Here is a 20,274-nt window from a genome sequence, read left to right on the forward strand (position 1 = left end):
ATCCCTTTCCAAAAAAAAGTTTTCGACCACAAACGGTAATCGTACAGAACAGCTGTAAACGAGTATATATGTGTCATAAAAATAACGGGAAAGTGAGACATTTGTACAAATGTTCATAAAATGCCAAAGTAAAATTTCAAAGTCAAAGAAGAAGATGTTAAAGGTTGGTCCATTTACTCCATGTGTTTTTTTAACATAGGATGTCATCCACATGAAATCAAATCAACGTAGCCAAATCACGGATAAACAAAGGCATGAAACTACCGGAGATTCGTGCGACGGTGAATCCTTCCTGCTGTGTAGCCTTCCCGGCAAACCCCGCGGCATGAGCCCCCAGACTATGGCCGATGATGTGGACCATGTTCGGGGGTTGTCCCAGCTGGCGCACAATAAACTCTCCAACAGTCTACATACGTGGTAAGAGTAACAATCTTTACACTCACTTCCTGCTACTCTACTGAAAATGCACTCAAACAACTACGAACCCAAACTTTATTATTCACCAAGGCTTGAGCTATAACTGTGTTAAGACCTTTGTTTTAAATTTGTTGTTTTGTTTATTATCATCATATTTCATATTTCAGCCATACCATAGGTATGGTGAAATATGTTGTATTCGTAATGTTTCTTCTTTCTTTCTTCTTTCTTTCTTCTTTCTTTCTTCTTTCTTTCTCCTGTCAAATCTTCCAATTGCTTCATCTCCCTCATTCCTGGACCGAATGACCTGAAATTTGGCACAAGGAAGGGTAGAGTGGGCCAATACATACCCTCGGGCGTTTCGACATTCCGCATGGGACTGTCAATCATTTTCGGCAGATTTGACTTTGGTATGGTTAGTTGAGAAAATCGAGAAAATGTTACTTGGCGGGAAACGCGGGAAAATTGGACAGTTTGCGTTTAGTTTTGATACGTAGGTTTGACAGTGGCGAGAATGCATGTATTTTTTCCCGAGCAAATGTAGGTAATTCTAGTGTTGTTGTTTGTTCTTTTTTGACGTAAACTTTGTACATTCAAATTGTAAGTAACTTTAAACTGCCAGAGTTTGAGCCAAATAAAACACTCTCAGTACCAGAGTATCACCACTGACCTCCGAAAAGAAACCCCCGAACAAGGTAGAAACTCCTATCCTCCGGGTCTCGCACGCTACGAGCAGGAAATTATAACACTAAGACAAGATTACGTCCGATGGCTGATTGCATGATTGCATACAAAGTAAAACAATTTAACAGTGGTATTCAGGAGCATATACTTAACAAAGAAGGAAAATGAAATATATAGATAAAGCCAAATCAAGTTAATCTATTGGTCCTGGGATTTTTCAGAAAAGAAATAAAGCGACAGGGCGGTAAAATTCTTTCAAAATTTCGAGACGTCTCCGTTTATGTACAGAACAAGAAGAAGATTTAAGTTTTCAGCTTGAAAAAAACAAACACTCCTGCTACACAGTACCTGCACCTGCTTGATAATTATTAAAATGTATGCCCTACTTGAATTAAAACAAAATCACCGCAATAATAAATGTACCCACATCACAAGGAGATTATAACGGTACTTAGACTTAGTTATCGTAGTGGAAATTGTTGAATGGCTTCATGTAATTTCATGATGAAAATCTTCTGAATGGAAGATGCGGTGTTTTTTTTTTCACTTTCGGAAAAATAGGAGCTGCCGCGATTCTAAAAACCAATTATTTATCCATAGGAGCTCCTGTGGAAGATTATATTCTTCCATATGGGCCCGGGGCATATTGGGCAAGCTCTGTTTTGACCTGGAATCAATTCACAATATTAACGTTAGTTCTCTTTGGGGGATAAGTTACAGTTAAAATGTTCCATTTTTGCGCTAGGGGTGACTTGGAACAGTCCAATGTTGCCTGGGAATGGGTATGGCTGAAATATGCTATATTTGCACCCAAGCAAATGTCGGCCTTTCTAGTTTATCAATTTCAATGGCTGATGAGCAAAACTGCAAAGGGTACTTTATCTGTTGATTTGCCCATGTCTGTAAATTTTGTGTATATGGAAGATTAAGTTTTTAGAAATTAAAAAAAATGTCTTTGTCGAGGTAAGGGGACTCCGTATAAACTCTACCGACTATATCCGCACACGACGTCAATGACCTCTATTCCAATCATCGGTTAAAAGTCAGTTAGATTATTAGGACTCAAGCTGACTACAAACGTTTTACACTTCAGTTGTCACAAAATACATTTCGTGTATTTTAGATGACGTAGTTTTGAAAGATATATAACTTTCCAGAGAGCCTGTAACGTCAGAAAGTCTGCTCACCTGGCCAACTGTCCTGCAGTTCGTCCTCGCCTGGAAGTAATCCATCCCGGTGTTTAACAGTATCCCCGGCCTGGCGCCTTCCTGCCAGTCTACAGCGAACACGTTCACATCCTCCTGTCAATAGAGGAACAGGAACGCCCAAAACGTTCATTTTCACGTCGATGGTAGAATTTTATAGCCTCCTTCGCAGACTTCGAGTTGGGTTAGGTTTTATGTTATGAGGGGGGGGGGGGGTCGCGAGGCGAAACTCTCTTCCAGGGCAAACTCCCTTTCCCGGCATTAGAGAACCTTAGAAGCTAACGTTAAGTCTATAGAAGTAGTCCATTGTGTTCTGTTGCTAGGGAAAATGACTTAAATAAGATATTGACATAGTGTAACACTTAAACGTTTCAGCCTTTGTGTAAACTACATTATATTCTCTCTTAATGGTTATATAAATAGAAGTTTATTTGCAATTTCATGCCCGAGGGCTAATTGCAACATGAAACATACAGAAAATATAGTAAACATACATAAAATAAAGTAATTTGGTATAGATACCAATGGTGACAAGTGTAGACGAATGACTATTCTATCAATGATATGGACTGCTGAGAGCTACAATCTACGCATTTGGGGTTTGACTTCTTTCTGGAAGCAGTGGAAGACGAAGTACCCCTCTTTTTCTATGATGAGTGGGTTATGTGATGTTAACAGCGTTATAGTTTTGTTTTCGTCGGTAAGCGTTTGGAAATTTTGACTTACCGCTTGCAGTAGTGCGTCGGCCATGTCCTCAACCCAGCGCGAATCGCCCTGACTCCGGAAGCCGTGGATGATGAACTTGGTCGGGCGGTTGCTGCGGAAGGTTGTGCCGCTCAGGTCGGGGATGTTGTCCGCCAGATCCTCCGGGGTCTCTCCGGTCTCACGTGTGCGGAGGCGGTACTTGACGTCGACGTCGACAGGTGGGTTGAAAAAGAAACGCTTTGTCCGAATTTGACCTTCGAACAAGGAGAGCTCCTCGCCTGTAATAATCATGAAAAGTACGTGTATGTCTGGTCTGACTAAATCAAGCTTCTAGTAGCCCTTCTAATGGTCAGGCCCTTAGAAGCTGATAGCCAAAAATAAGGGACATTTTTTATCCTGTTTATTTATGTATATGTACTAACATGGGCCAACCATTGTCAGACAGAGCTGTCTGTTAACATGGTGTTGGCGATTTCAAACTTGCCAGTTTCAAACATTGAACCTGTCAGCGATGACGTCACACACTACACCATCGAAATCACACCTGCAGACGGAAGCGCCCCCTGTCATCACAGACAGGTGAACTGCAGAAGTTTGACTTTCCATGATTTGAAGCCTGATAGTGAGTATGATATATGCACCCAGCCTTCGATTCAGAGAGTCAATGGAAAATGGACAAACGGCACTGCAAAAACAGACAGCGAAGAATGTACAAAACTCTAGTCCTGGAGAATCGCAATTGCACTGAAAGTCACTTGGGCAATTAACTTGCAATACATTTGTACAATGCCACTGGAATCCTATGAGCCAGTCTTGAATGCCACTTTGTCGTTTCCAGCTAGGTTCTAGATCTGAAATGCCCCTTGCTCTACAGTGCCTGACGTTTGACGACTCCTGTTTGTATATTAATTACTGTTTGTATGTTTATTGAGATACACTGTAACCAAAGGCTGATTTTCCAGTTTCCATTAAAAATACATATAGACATACAATTTACATGATACATAACCATATACCGATCTACACATACAGGAAATAAACTATTAATTTAGGACGAGAACAAATATATGGTGTTAGATGGACTAAATAGATTATGTTTGAATGTAAGTTTATCTGTGACGGTAGTCAACATTATGGTACAATTTCAAGACTTTATATCCGTGCACAAAAATAGATTAAAAATAGATTATGCATTGTACCTTTGTCCTGGAGTCATTCACGATCATTTCAAGTATATATAACTCAACGCATTTGTACACTCGTCTATGGAACTGTTTGCAATGCCATTGGCCCCAATGCAATGTTTCATTTTCTATCATGGCGAACATGGGGATCGTTCCTCATCATATGAGCTAGAGTTTTAAGTGTCTTATCTATTGTTTAGCATTGGTAGACAATCTGAGAGAAGACAAGGTGTCATCATGGTAATAAGTAACATGAACGCAATCTCGTGGAGAGAATGTGTTTGTTTCAGAGATATGGAGAATAATTTTCCTACATAAAGAGTGACGTCTGTTACGTCTTACTGCACTTGCGTCACGCTTGCGTCACTGAGGGGTTCGTTTGACACTCAACGAATTTCAGAGATAAACAACGAATTTTCTTACTGTTTGTGTATATTATCGTCTTCTAAGCCATACGTTTACGTATTATGCAATATATAGATTATAAAAAATCGGAGAAAATAACTAAAAAGTGACAGAGTGAACGAACCCCACAGTGGCGCAAGCTTGACTCAAGTGCAGTGAGATACCACCTTAATGGTCACTAGGTTACTGTTGGCAGGCCGGTTGCATGACGTTGTGCAAAGTTCATGAGAAAAGTTCGGGGGAAAACGGATATAAATGTCTCCACCGTCACAGCGTCGGCCACTGATTTCAAGTAGATGTAACTTTGCCAGTTGTTTTGTGGGTCTTTGTGGCCTTTTTAATGTTGGAGAATTGAATAAAAAGATACGTTTATATACGATTTGTTTAGCGTATCATAATTTGTGTCGGTTCCACCAACTGCATTTTTGAAGCATGGCACCGACATATTATGTATATTTGTAGAAGTAAACCTCGGTCAAACTGAGGTTAATGAGCTTCCGAGAATCAGACAAATTGTATTTGTACTAGTACTCCGTGTCCTATTTGACTACTTGGCGTAGTGCGTACCAGAACAATTAAGACGTAACATGGGATCAAAAGGCCTCAGGTGGTCTCAATAAATCACCATTATAGCTTCTTCTGGCTTTTTACAAAATACAAGCATATGATCATACGCATACACATACGCACACACACAGACACTCATGAGAATACACACACACACACAAACACGCACACAACCATTCACGGCCCGAGCACGAGATTTGCTTTTAGCTACAGCAACAACAGAAGCATCATCATATATATTTGCAGACGTATGCAAGAAATACAATATGGACAAGGGCATTTGGTATGAGGAAATGATAGTCTTCAGCTCTTGTTCAAATAGAAAGTGTTTCTATCTGTGTCCGATACACACAGCCGCTTGTATAATCTTTGGTGTTAGGAATCACAGCCATACGAGTGTGTATATACATGTCCGTATGAGTTACGTATTGGCATTATCCTAGATCACTTTGAAACCGTTGAAGGAGCCTTTTGCGGTTCGGTAACCTTGCTGCACACACGGGACGAAAATAAAAATTTCCGGGAATTTCTGGGTACTGACACACCCGTGAAACTTGACATGTCCGGGCCATATACAGGAATATCAGGCCACTATGTGTCCGGTCTCAAATAAACTCGGCACAAAAAGTTTGGCATATCAACTTTGGTATATGATATTTCCATTATTTCTGCAATGTATTATATATATCAATAGAGAGCTTGTGTGATTTCCTTTCCTATGGTATCAAACTCAATATCTTTCTTAACTCATGGAACACGCACTAGGCCTGCTTACTTGAGTGGGTCACCAAAAAAAGTGCCCAAATGTCCCTGCTTCTGTTCAAAAGTATCCTCCTGTTAACGTTGGTATTGGTTTAGGTAAAGTTTGCGAGGGATAAATTAGTCTTTACTTAACCCAGCAACCCATAAACTATCGGACACGACCATGTCCGGGAATATATGGATATAAACTAGGCACAAAAAGTTTGGCATATTAACTTCAGTTGATCATATCTCTTTTGTCAATTTCAATGTATTACATATTTATAGAAAGCCTGTGTGATTTTCATTCCAATAGTATCAAACTAATTACCATTGTTAACTCACGGAACACGCACCAGGCCTCCTTGTAAACGTGAGTGGGTCACAAAAAAGTGCCCAAATTTCCCCGCTTCTGTTCAACACTGTATCGTCCGGTTGTTATGGCCGCGGGTCAATGGTTCATTCAATCCTTTTTTCATGTGAATTTTGCTATACAGAGCATCCAAGTTTACTTTAGCACATCTGAGTATAGTATTTTATGATTGTAAATTTATGGAACGAGCACCAGGCCTGCTTACGTACAGAGCGTCACAAAAATAAAGTGCCGAAATTACCCCAAAAAAGTCAAACACTACATTTAGCTCATTTTCTTCCGTTGGTATTGACTTGTGAATTGAGCAAGTTGAATAAATAGGACATGTCAATCAAAGCCATTGTTAGTCTTTATTCAAGCAAACAATTTGAACCAAGAGGTGCTCCATCGAGGCAGCGTCATGGTGTGGGCGGTATAACCGCCATACTACAAAAACAAGACTCGTCATCATTCCAGGCAACCTCAATGTGGTGAGATATAGGGACACCATCCTTCATTCAGTCGTACTATCCTACCTCTTCAATATTGGACCAAATTCCATTCTGCAAGATTACAACACCCGTCCACACAGAGCAGGAACCATTGCAGATAACCTCCAGGATGCGATGCTAGAATACAGTCTTAGGATGGAATAGCCTTCCTACGGCTTATGGCTAGCACTCGATGGAGCACCTCTTGGTTCAAATTGTTTGCTTGAATAAAGACTAACAATGGCTTTGATTGACATGTCCTGTTTATTCAACTTGCTCCATTCACAAGTCAATACCAACGGAAGACAATGAGCTAAATGTAGTGTTTGACTTTGTTGGGGTAATTTCGGCACTTTATTTTTGTGACGCTCTGTACGTAAGCAGGCCTGGTGCTCGTTCCATAAATTTACAACCATAAAATACTATACTCAGATGTGCTAAAGTAAACTTGGATGTTCTGTCTAACAAAATTCACATGAAAAAAGGATTGAGTGAATCATTAACCCGCGGCCACAACAACCGGACGGTACAGTGTTGAACAGAAGCGGGGAAATTTGGGCAGTTTTTTTTTGGTGACCCACTGACGTTAGGAGGCCTAGTGCGTTTTCCGTGAGTTAACAATGGTAATGAGTTTAATACCATTGGAAAGAAAATCACAGAGGCCTTCTATAAATATACAATACATTGAAATTGACGCAGAAACAACAGAAATATGATCAACTGAAGTTAATATGCCAAACTTTTTGTGCCTAGTTTATATCCATATATTCCCGGACATGGTCGTGTCCGATAGTTTATGGGTTGACGGGTTAAGTAAAGACTAACTTATACCTCGCAAACTTTACCTAAACCAATACTCAATACGGAACTCATACGGACTTGAATATACGCACTCGTGTAACTGATCGCATGCACAATTGCCAAGAACGCCAAGTTGAAAGTTTAGAGTACATTGCTTTTTGATTATGTCTTGTGTGAGTCTAGGTGAAGCCCACGGATATATTGTCTTTTTACCCCTTGGATACCTCAAGCGACAAAACTAGCAGCAACAAAACGATCACATGGACACTGACGACATTCTATGATTATGACATTCAAGTTCAAATTTACCTGACTCTCGGAGCACATGGCCTTCTCCCAGCATTGGGTATGAAGCGGTCAGGAAAGTCAACAAGTAGACAAACCGTCCGGCCACCATGGTGTCGTCACGTTCAGCAATTCAGCTCAAACTCAACACTGGCTATCAAACAAGACTAAACTTCTGTCTTATTTAAAATCGGAGGAGTGCTCTATGCTGACTACTTGAACACCACCGTACCTCTTCGCAAATTGAAGAACTCAGATCAAAAGTCAAACATATACATGTACGCCCCCTTCGGTCAATATTGACCACGCGTGGGAAGGAATGGCAGCGAAATGACTGATGAGTGGGTGGGCCGTTCCCCGGGCCCCGGGGCTTACGGCAACTCATGATCAGGTTCAATACATCTATTTGCCAAGCAGGATTACACCATTATATGTTGGCATTTGGCGGTTTTCAGGGATGACAGCAAAGTTACAATTTTCCCCAGTAATACATGCAGTCCCATGGGTCTTCTTCTTCGTGTCATCACTATATTTTTCTGCTCCAGTACTCCACACACTCCCTTCCCCATGGGTAAGTAGAGGAAACAAATGTCAAAATATCTCAAGAATTAAAACTTCGAGCCGTACAAACATGCCCTTCTAGCCCACTCTTATCAAACTCATTTGCTTTCCAATTCGGCTAGCCTGCAGGCAGACCCCCTAGTTAGAGCCTTTGGATTGGCCCTTTAGACTCAAAACGTCTCAGGTGTAACTAGATCAATAGCTTTGTTAGCTAGGACTGTTATTCATAACAGTTTTTGCCCCAGTGGGGCAAAAACGTGCAATAAAAGGTCTTCATTCTTCATACTTCTAACGTTTCTCGCATCTAACAAAGGCTTTGGGTCGCCACATTGTCAGTCGGTACAAAATTGTGCCGTATGCTGCACATTACTTTATTATTGACACATAGTATGTCAACACACGAACCCTTGTTGATGTTAAACTTGTAAAAGAGAAATATGCACACCTAACAAAGGTAGACTTGTTCAATTACTTAATGACATCAACTATGACGTATTGGAAGAACTATGTAAGTTTGTTTACTCGTGTTTTAAGAGGAATGACGAAGCATGTAGAATATAGATATAAGTTAGACATGATTTTTTATACCTGTTGTTATTCACTTTGTATCAAACAATGCATTTAGCCTCATTGGGGCATGGATATGTCGTCGTTATTGTGTAGTTTTTGTTTGATTTACCCACGTTTAGAGCGTTAAGCGATACTAGGCGTGCAGATTGCCTCGGTAAGTGGGAGGAGAGGGGGTGCACGCATAAAGCGGCCACCGTGAAAACCGCGAACATTAAATCACCGCGAAAGTTTCTGCATTTACAGTACTGTCTCAGTCACTGCAAAGCGCAACCCATTTCATGCAGGTCAATGGTGAATTCCAGGTAGTCCCATATCTCGTCCCGCATGTCAGATTCCAGGAACTGCACACACTGATCAGTATCAGTATCATTACTCTCTGTGTTTTGTTTTCCACGGATTCCTGATACACGACATGTAATATATCGCCTATAAGCCCTTTCACAGATGTTATCACGCACGCGCGGGTGAGAGGAACTCTGGGTAATATGTCAAAGTTGAAGGCCCCAGAACGTAAATATTCCATGTGTTTGACGTTCCGGACATTGTTACACAAATCGAAACCAAAACAGCCGAAACTTTTAACAAGGTGTTGGAAGATAAACTGCCTGGGACAGGTTTGGAATGTGATTTTGACATCTAGTTCTCCGGTTGCTGTCGTCGCCATGTTGGTGGGTTGAATGGGAAGGGTTTCAAGATGGCTGTCAGTCATTCCAAACACACAAATCATTCTAAAAGGGAATTCTCCATAGTCTGATATTTTTTATGTATGTACGTAGAGGTAGAATATCCCAGTTGAGGTAGAGAAATTAACAATACAATGGGATAGGGAATTTCCTGAGTAGTTTAAGTATCACAGGTATGAGATCTTAAGTTGTATTAAGGTCTTTTTATTAAGAATGATTGTAATTGATACGCAATTCAGACATGTACATCGACAGCCATGTATCTACAAATAAACTATTCAAACTATTCAAAGCCCAGTCTGAATAGGGTCAAGACAACAGAATCCACAAATTGTAGAAGAAAATGGGTCTTCCTCTGCTTCCAAAATAAAAGGCAGCCTGTCTAGATATAGCCCCAGCACTAGTTTTCGAATAGTCTCTTTTTGACCACGTTGTTTATCACTATCCATTGTCATATGTATAACCCTGTGTTTCTACCATGTACTTGCAATTGACCTTATAGGGCATGTTTGGGTAGTTGATGTGCCGCTCAGGTCATGGAGGTTGCCCGCCAGACCTCCGGGGTCCCTCCGGTCTCCGGCGTGTGGAGGAAGTACATTACATCAACAGGTCTGTTGAATATAAACCGCTTTGTTCGAACTTGGCCTTTGGACAATGCCATGTCCTTGCCTAGAATGATCGTATGCAGAACATGTATGACTAGCCTGACCAAATCAAGCTTCTAGCAGCCTTTCTAATAGTCAGCTGGCCGTCTGAAGCTGATAGTCAAAGTTTGGAGAAATTGGGAACCCCTTAACCCCTTAGTGTTGTTGATTTATACATATGTTCTAACATGGGCCAATCATTGTCAGACAGAACTGTCTGTTACCATGGAGTTGGAGATTTCAAATTTGCCGGATTCAAACTAATATCTATTTTGATAACGTTCTTATTTAAGCTATGTGGCTTACGCAAACTTACAATTATGGATTTGTATCTATGATATCGATCTGATATCTCTGTTCCATACTAGTTCAATTCTATACACCTGTATTGTGTTATATTTCTACCTGCCTTTCTTGTCTTTTGCTATAAGCCCACATAGAAAAGCTGCATAAAAGCGTAAAACTTCGTTCGTTCGTTCATTCATTCATTCATTCATTCATTCATTCATTCATTCATTCATTCATTCATTCATTCATTCATTCATTCATTTATTTCATTTATTTAATTCATTTCACTCATTCATGTGTTCAAATAGTACAAGTGAATTTAACAAAGGTATAGTCAGGGTTTTTTTTACATCAGGTGTTTCCCCAATTCAGGAAGGTCCAAAAACGTTACTTTACACGTCCACGACATGACGTCACTCTCCACACCAACCTCGTACCCAGGGTTCTACGCGCACAATGACAGTGCTCTGGGTTCGAGATTCAGGTTTCGCACCCGGAAGTAGGCTGCAGTCAATACCAAGAAGTTCAATTTATTTCACGGCATTGCGGCCATTTCGTTCATAATTCTTGAATGGTCAGCAGCTTCTTCTTGTGATATCCCGATGGACATGAAGGTGATTTTTTTGTTTTGTTTTGAATACTGAAATCATGACAGTTGATATTCAGACATGAAATACAATGTACTATACGATAATAATCACGTTCGGGGTTGCCTCAAAACATCTGCTTGTCACCATTAACGTTGACTTGACAAGTATATAATACCTAAAATATCATAATGTTCCAGGTCGTTTGATAGCTCTCTAACCAGTTTGTAACAATCTGAGGACTTAAATGTGCAAAGTTTTATTTGTTGATAACCTTCGAAACTATGCCCACAATTTACACTTGTAATTGTAACTGTAGTACTACACATCGTAGTCTACTACGATGTGTAGTACTACAGATTTAAGAAACAAGTGTAAATTGGACCTAAGTGACTGTTCTTCGAGGCACAATTATCGTACTACATTGCATTTTTGTTTGCATTGGGCCACTGAAATCCTTTAACAGCCCAGGTAAAAAAAAATGAGGATTGAATTTAAATGGACGTAAAATATCGGTAACCATACAGATTGATCGTTCACGACTTACAAGAACGTGACTCTAAAATGTGATACCTCAATGTAATCTTATACCGGTTTGGTAATCTGAAACCTTTCGGGGGATTCCCCGATATTTCCACGGTGTTAGGATTGTTGTCTGCCCGTCCAGTTCACCAGGGCACACCGGGGATATTTTTTACGGAGGTTGGTTTTCATTTGCTACGGAACTAGAGTGTCAGCAATCAGAAAACCGGCTGGAAAGATATAGGTTACCAGAAAAGAGCCTATGCTTGATATATCACCGTATCCAGTAAAACACCCCTAAGCCAGTCCGTACATGAATACCGGGCCATGTTATTATCCTATATTGTTAAATGAGTAGAATTTTATTATCCTCTATTGTTTAACTAGTAGAATTTTAAGACTTTTTAAGTATTCTTTTTTTTGGGGGGGTAGTAACTATACTTTTTGCCGTGTCAATAAAGCTTGTACTTTTTTGTAATCTGAACACCTATCAACATTACAGGTGCAGTTCCGGTTTAATTTATAACTTCCCCTTTTCACATTCTACAGGTTCCTCATAGCCGAAGACAAGAAAACAGCCCAAGTTTGCCTCAACCATGATGGCTGATGGGTCAGAAATGTTACCAGAAAGGAGTTTCGTCATTGACATTGGACCACTTAAACTAATAGACTACACACGGAAGGAAAAGGTGGGTAACTTCAGTTTGTGTTTACAAAATATCTCACAGGCTGCCTGCGGCCTGTAATTATATAATATGTAATCACTAACTGCCGATGCAGAATACGATTTACACCAGTTTATAAAAGGATTCGTGTATCCGGATATATCTAGATTCGAGGTAGATCCGGATTTGCGAACCCATTTATAAACTAGTGCGAATCTTTGATCATTTTCTCCATTGACTCCCTACATAAATAGTACCTGTTAACTGTCACTGTAGCATTTTACGTCCCTTTATAGTGGTCACTACAGACATGTTTCAATGCATACTGAATGGATTTGTTGACCAAACACCCACTGTATTTTTAGAAGCGGAAGTAACACATCTGCAGTTCTAGCGCTGGTTTATATTTGTTGTCTTAATATTTTTCCTTTGGTGAAGAGGAAGTTAAACATTTCTATACTTCTGTTGTTTTTTCCAGTGGCTGGTTAAGCTGATGTTTACACGAGAAGGCGGTGAACCAGGTATAAATAAAATAGTTTCCATGTGACTTATTCTGTGTGACGTATACTAGTATAGCGCTACTACCTTTCTGGGGTAACAGGTTGTTTCGCCACAAATATCAGTTCGCCATTGTGGTCGTTTCGCCAAATCGCAGGTCGTTTCGTCACGTGGTAGAGGTCATTTCGCCACGTAAGAAATTTATTTCTCTAACCTAGTAGCATTAGAAACGTATTTCTACTATCACCTACGTATTTATAGGTGTCCACAAATGAAATCATGACCTTTATAGGTTTATATCCCTATTGCACAACAGATCGAATATTACCGCTACCGTTGTGATGTAGGCTTTGGGATTGAAAACCTAGTTTTTTTGCAGATGATTATAATGTCACGATTCATTCGTTTCGTCAGGTGGCTGTCGTATACGCATCTTTAAGAGCCCAAATGCTGCGCTTCTAGCTGGGGGACCTTTTGGTAGAGCGACAGCTGATAAAATCCTACCGAGTCTGTTACTGCATGACTACGTCATCACCTCGTCTACCGCCATCAACATGGAGAAATTCAAGAGTAAACATGGGTAGGTCAAAGGTCACATAAAAAAGCCACGTTGATTCGACAATTTAACATAAACTGATGCGAACATGCGAATTAAATGGATTAATAAAAGAAGACCTTTATTGTTACAGTGAGTTTGCCCAACCGAGCTATTTAAAGTACAGGTCACAAAAAAACTTATATACATATAAAAGTATCACAAATCTTGTCTAACACAGAAGTTTGGCTTCTTCTCGCTTCTTGGTAATGGTGAAAATGTAGGACTGTATGGCTTAAGCTATGGTTAGTTTGTCAAAACGCATGAGGAATATAAACTAATTTTAATTTTTTTATTTCGCATCTTCTTCATCCAATTGGTGTTGTCATTCTTTGGCATAACGAAATTGACTTATGTTTACATTGACGGACGGCAAACATGTTGTTTTTGCCCCATTTCTTCTTTAATATCATTGTATATCTATCGATGACTCTCTTTGTTTTGTGATTTTTAGGAAACCGAAGCTGGCAGTTAGCTTTTGTTTGAATCAAGAGGACATTTTGGGAAGATCTAGATACGAGAAGCTTGTGTTCAAGGACCAAAGTCAAGCAATCACAAGCCATGTTGCAAAATTAGAGATTCTCCTTCTGCAAGGTTAGTTCCTTTTCATGTATTTGGATTGTGAACTTTATGTGTTTAAGTGAAGCACAATTATTAATAGACATCTTTCCAAACTCCGACGCCATTTTGAGGTCTGCTCTCGCGAAAGCATAATCTCGCGGGGACGTGCGTGGTTTGGGGCCCTAGCGGTGACTCCGGGCCAATTTTACTGCTGTGTGAGGATGAAATGTTTCATATGTTGACATTTGGCTTATAACAGCATTGCTTACTATATTGAGGTTATAGTGTTTTGAGCTCTCATATCAAGTTAGGTTTTTATTCATAATTTTACAGGACCATACAAAGACATGCGTCCATTCAATGTTGAGATCAGCCCTCACCAGAGTATTCCAGAAGGACCGGCTCGGTTTAACATCTTCCCCACTCATATCAGTATCGTGAAAAGATTCACAACAGAAAAACAGAAAGAAAACAGCAAGAAGACATGTACAGTCTGGAAGACCTCAAGAAAAGTCAAGATGCAACGTCTTCCGATTGTCGTGGGGCTAGCGAACTTGAAAAGCTATAGCTCGCTACCGGTAGGGTTTCGTTTTGACACGTCTCAAAAAGCCCACTTTTTCAAATGTTGCCGCAAAGACGGGGAAGACATGAATGCTCTGATAAGCAAACTTTTGAAGCCAAAAACATTGCGCCAAAGACTTTACCTAACGGATCTGCCTAAGAAGCCAGACACATGTACCACTGAACACACCTACGTGAATGAATGGGAGGCCAGGGGATGCGAGAAGGATATACAGGGGGTCAGTATTATAATTACGTTTTTTTCTGGAGTGGTGTGCTCTTTGTATTTCTTCTCCAGTCATTAGTCTATCAGAGCTTGGAGCTACCGCAAAGCAATCAGAGCTTACAACTGTGTGAGGGTATTAGCTGTACATTAATAATATGAGTAATGTTGACTCGTATATAATACTAAAGGGGTAGTCTAATAGTATTGTGCGCGAGTAGCTTGATAAAGGCTATGGGGAAAACATACTGAATTTTCTCGAATATGTTGCCTTTTTGGTTCCTATAAGGAGGATAACGATTCTAACTACGCATGTGCAGAAAAATCCTTTATAAGTGTTTGTCAAAGGTGAAAGCTCCTGAGACATAAACAAAACGTGCCTGGACATTGTTATGCAAAATGAGACACAAAGCAAGAACTGTTCACAATTTAGGGGCCTTCACCCTTGACATATTTCCCATGGATGCATTTCGTGGCGCATGCGCACTTGCAAGCGTGTTTGAGTTTGAGTAAGAATTGATAAACTAAGCAGTTGTTTGTTAGGCTAGACTATGTGAAGGTTAACATTAATGCCTTTAATTTATAATTAATATTTATTTGCTCCACTTGTAGGGAATCAAGTTGAACGTCGGTGTGTTTGCTGCCAAGCCCGAGCCTGGACAGCCATGGATCCTGCACTTTATCATCGACCGACAGGGGGCGTCTCTAGACAACCTGGTAAAATGGCTGACTTATTTTGTTCCTTTTATTTGATCCACAATCATTAACATATTGTTATACGTAGACGTCTACCTGCCTGAGGCTGCCTCACCTACTAGTACAATTTTGTACACTTACAGAGAAAATTGCACCGAAGGTTTTTATGAAAATATATTGGGCCAATCAAGTAAGTTCAAGTAAAGGTTTGTAACAACAACAACAAAAAATAACGTTTGTTAGTTGTTGCTACTGAATGAACTAAATACCATGGTCTCTTTGACTGAAGAGCGATATAATGCCATCGATATTGTGTTCTCTATCAACAGAAGCGAAATGGCAGGGAAATGGTCTGCCCTTCTCGCGCGTTCCAATTGGTTGACGACCTGTCAATCAACGTGGAGCTTCCTGATGGTTGGAGCACTGATGACGTCGTCAAGGTCAGATGACAAAATGTGTCTGGGTTGTACAATGGGATGCTGGAAAAATAGTAAAAGACAGTCATCCAAATATGCTGAACGCGGTTTCAGTTTCATTCAAATTTGAATATTTTGCCGTCATGCTATTTGAATATTGTAGTAATAGGCAATGAAAAGACAAATTCTTTAGACATATTCAAGTTTCACATCGTCTTCTCCGCAATTTCTATATCAAATTCAGTGCCACAATATGATATGAAACTGTCGCTTTGCCCTTTGTAGGAGGTACCCAAGAAGAATTTCATTGCTCTGGAAGACCCGTTCATCCACGAAATCTGCATTCAGCACGAGAACCACGACAAGAAACAGTTCCACGGACGGATCTACATACGTCAGGGTCTCAGTGAGACTCTAAAAATCACCCTCAATGTTATCACCAACTTTTCCCTTTACGTACGTATCTTGGTATCGTTCTTGCTATTTTGATTATCTCTTGATCTACTTTTAGTTGGATTATTTTGCTTCCAGTCAAAGTATTACTCAACCCAGTGACTTTGGCACTCCGAAATTATAGGACGTATGGTATGTCTACAATGGCAGTTATTTTTGTGTTTTTCAAACAATCGCTCCAACAATAATCCATAATTGCAAAACGTATAAACTTTGCAAAGTTATTCTTTACTCACAATACAACAAGGGCAATTGTTTTTGTTTTTATAGTTTTCATACAACCCCTCCAAAAAAAACTTTGATATTCCTCTGCCTATTGTTAAACGCAATTTTTATTCTGTAGCAATGAGTTCCTAATTTCTATATATCATAGGACAAATGATACATCTTTGAAAAAAATTTACTCATCACTACTACACCAACAATATTACTGTTAAATGGAGTTTGCATTGTGTAGGAACGTGTTGGGAAGAAGAGGAAAGTTGATGAACCACTGTACGACCTGGTCCCTGCTACCGGAGGGAGTACGGAGTCTGCAGACGACATTCCAACATGGCTACGGCAGTTCTCCAAGCGCAAGGAACTCTGGGACAAGTTGGACAGGCCCAATCTCTTTGGAAACGACTGGAGATTGTTTGCGGAGAAAATTGGACTGGACTATCAGGTGAACTGATTCATCTAAATCATTGATTTATTCATAGATGTACATGTACCTACATACATGGTATTTGTCTACTTTCATCTTACTTATTGTTAGCACCCGTCAAAAGTTTTGTCAGGTTGGTATATGTCACTGAGTAAAGAGACTCTTTTTTGACACAATCACGGATTTATTGACAAAAAAATTCGACGTTTCGGTGACCGTCTGTCACCTTCCTGATTGGTTCACCTTGTACTGCAGTACTAGGTGTCGCTGCTTACAGCTAAAATGTATACCTATTTACAGAGTACTATATGCGAATTTTTACAACGCGGTGCCTATGGTCAAGATTATGTCCAGTTGCTGCTCATGAAATACTGTAAATGTACTTAAGTTCGCGGGGATTTAATTTCGCGGTAGCGGGAAAAAGGACTATTCGCGGTGGTTTTAAATTCGCGGTAACACATGCTCTGTAGTCTCTTACTGTCATGGAAAAATGTTCGCCGTCGTTTTAAGATCGCGCATGAAGCGGCCACCGCGAAAACCGCGAACATTGAACCACCGCGAAAGTTTCTGCATTTCCAGAATGTATTCTACGTATTCAAGCAGACCACAATACACCTTTTTTGTCTAAAATGTCAGGCTATCGTGACCATCGAAAACCACTCCCATGAACTCGAGACATCCCCGACAGAGCTGGTGCTGCGTGAGTGGGAGAGAGGCAGGACAGTGGAGGTGGTCAGTGATCACGCACTGGTCCGGATTCTTCACGACATGGGCAGACCGGACATCATCCAGGACATGGGACTACAGGGTGAGAACTCGTCATACTAATTATCAGTCAGTGTACTCACTATGAAACCGAAAGAAACACATAGTTTCAAACAGTTGTCACTATTTCACCAAGCTTTTACCACCTAAGTGATCACCAGAAGACTATATTTCTACTAAAAGCACAAAATCCCACCATCATACAGAACGTGGGACAGTTCATTAACCACTGCCTTCAAAGAAGAAGTCACACCCGACAATAGTATTCATAGTATCATGTAGTTGATTAGACACTAGTTTTATGTATCAATCTTTTACTTCTCTTAGTTCTTGAGACTGTATATGTAATAAGCCCTCGAGCACGATTTTGCAAATAAATAAACTCGAGCTCACTAATAGCATTGGGCATGTTTCTGCTGAAGAGGAGGTATCGTTTATGGGTAGAATTAATTTCAATCAAGGGAAAAGATCACAATTACACGCAAGTGCAGGGATCCACTTTTCTCTTTAATTAAGACTTTTGTTTAAAAAATGCAGGTGAAACCTTAGATGAATGAGACAGTGCAAAGCCTAGTTTCTTTTTAGATTTGGCAAAAAAGTAAGATTTTGTCCTTGAAAGGTCCATGCTAACATGACGTCGTCAGGATCAAAATGGCGGCATTGTTGTGGTATTCGTCATGCTGTTCCGCCGTATAGAAATCTGATTTCAGGCTACTGTGTGGGGTGAGTTGTAATGACGTGAAATGTTCATAGACAAGACCATACGACACCCTGAATTTGTCTATATTTTTTCCTTATCTTCAATACAGCTTCTAATTAGTGGTTTCAAAGTAGTTCTCAAAACTTCCGAAAAACAATCAATTTGTTCACATGGCTTTTAATGAACCAGTTCATCTATTTTTTTTTGTTATTCATAAAGTAGAAATCGATTTTATGTTTGAATCAGATTGAAATACTGTTGTTATAAGAAATAGTTTGGTTTAATTGTCCATAGATTATTTATTGATAAATGGAGAGAGGATATATTTTCATACAAAGACAGTCCTGTTTCATGTTGTACCCACTTCAATGAAGAACTTATATGTCTAAAATGACTTTCATCAACACAGTTCCAGAGCTGGTGAGTGGAAGTTTCCGAGTGGAAGCTACGACAGCCGACACCATACACGTGGCCTGGGAACCTGCCAGCGATGACGTCACACACTACACCATCGAAATCACACCTGCAGACAGAAGCGCCCCCTGTCATCACAGACCGGTGAACTGCAGAAGTTTGACTTTCCATGATTTGAAGCCTGATACTGAGTATGATATATGCATTCAGCCTTCGATTCAGGGAGTCAATGGAGAATGGACAAACATCACTGCAAAAACAGACACCGAAGAATGTACAAAACTCTAGTACTGAAAAATACCAGTTGCAAACAGAGACACCTAATTCAATGGCACTAAAATCCTACGAGCCAACTTATTTTGAAAATGAATAAAGGGTTAATGTCCCGAATAAACCACCGAGTGAGCGTAGCGAACAAGATGGTTTATGAGGCGCTTATCGCACCTGACCAGGGATTATCTCACCATAAACACCAAGGATAAGGCGGGGCATTAACGTCATTATCATATAGTCTATCCAACTGACACAATTATTTCACACAACTTTCTTTATAACAAATAAACACTTTGATACATAATACATCCACTGTATAATATTGCGGTCCAAAAAGTGGTCGGTTATTCTGATAACTGAGCACTTTGGACGTTACGGCCTGATAACCCATAGGAAATGGAGGCCTCTGATTGGCCAACTCCATCTGGCTATATAATAATTAAGGGTTAATGACTCGCCCCGAGGTGAATATGGTGTCATAACGCCTGGTCCTTTGCTATAACCACCGAATAAAACCACCGAGTGAGCGAAGCGAACGAGGTGGTTTTATGAGGTGGTTATAGCAAAGGACCAGGCGTTATGACACCATATATACCGAGGAACAGGCGGGTCATTAACGCTATTATCATATTGCCTACCCAAACTGACCCATTTAAGCGACAAATTCCTTTATAATACATACATCCTTTATTCAGTACATTCAATAAATACAGTTTGAAGGCTTTAAATAACAAAGTCGATTCATACAACAAAGTTGTCCCTACAAAGCTTCACTCCCCAAACTGTTGACCTTTCCGTGCACTTCTCAACCCTGCCGTGCTCGAGTTTGTCCAGCTCGTTACTGTCCAGCGCCGAAAACCTTTGCCGGCTTTCCTGAGGCTGTGGCATTTCCTGTGCTTGCTGTGGCTGACAAGTCTGGAGAATTTCATTCATAACAAACTGAGATAAGTCTTCTCCAAAGAACGGTAGGTTCTGGTCATCCATTTCGTGACGTTCAAAATGGCGGACCGCTGTGTCATTATCGTCTGCGGACCGTTTAACTTGAAAGCGCGGGGGGTGCAAATAATTTTATTTTCATTTTTCAGTTTAAATTGGACATATCTTGGAATAGATCTT

At 40.2% G+C, this 20,274-nt stretch overlaps 2 protein-coding genes across 4 annotated transcripts in view; one reads left to right on the forward strand and one right to left on the reverse strand.

Annotated features, from left to right (window-relative positions):
* Window positions 1-20,274, reverse strand: part of LOC118426514 (coiled-coil domain-containing protein 157-like) — a 1,184,186-nt gene that overhangs the window by 1,137,271 nt on the left and 26,641 nt on the right. The gene's annotated exons all lie outside the window — the stretch shown is intronic.
* On the forward strand, window positions 11,061-19,606 carry LOC118426522. 2 transcript variants are annotated; one of them, XM_035835981.1, is made up of 12 exons: window positions 11,061-11,197; window positions 12,242-12,381; window positions 12,836-12,878; window positions 13,270-13,435; window positions 13,905-14,044; window positions 14,345-14,811; window positions 15,408-15,512; window positions 15,821-15,931; window positions 16,193-16,363; window positions 16,818-17,024; window positions 17,643-17,814; window positions 18,881-19,606. In XM_035835981.1, the coding sequence occupies exons 2-12, from the start codon at window positions 12,289-12,291 to the stop codon at window positions 19,171-19,173; spliced, it is 1,968 nt and encodes a 655-aa protein (XP_035691874.1). In that variant the 5' UTR covers window positions 11,061-11,197; window positions 12,242-12,288; the 3' UTR covers window positions 19,174-19,606. The 2 variants fall into 2 exon arrangements, with proteins under 2 accessions (XP_035691874.1, XP_035691875.1); XM_035835982.1 differs by lacking the exon at window positions 11,061-11,197 and adding an exon at window positions 11,815-11,872.

Source organism: Branchiostoma floridae, chromosome 11 (assembly GCF_000003815.2).
Source record: "Branchiostoma floridae strain S238N-H82 chromosome 11, Bfl_VNyyK, whole genome shotgun sequence".
In the NCBI taxonomy this organism is placed as follows: Eukaryota; Metazoa; Chordata; class Leptocardii; order Amphioxiformes; family Branchiostomatidae; genus Branchiostoma; species Branchiostoma floridae.

Bases quoted from the DNA above. Each gene is read 5' to 3' on its own strand.
- LOC118426522 (XM_035835981.1), top strand. From the start codon at position 12,289: ATGATGGCTGATGGGTCAGAAATGTTACCAGAAAGGAGTTTCGTCATT. The intron at 15,513-15,820 runs GTAAAATGGCTG...CTCTATCAACAG, and splicing joins GGGCGTCTCTAGACAACCTG to AAGCGAAATGGCAGGGAAAT. The intron at 16,364-16,817 runs GTACGTATCTTG...TGCATTGTGTAG, and splicing joins TCACCAACTTTTCCCTTTAC to GAACGTGTTGGGAAGAAGAG.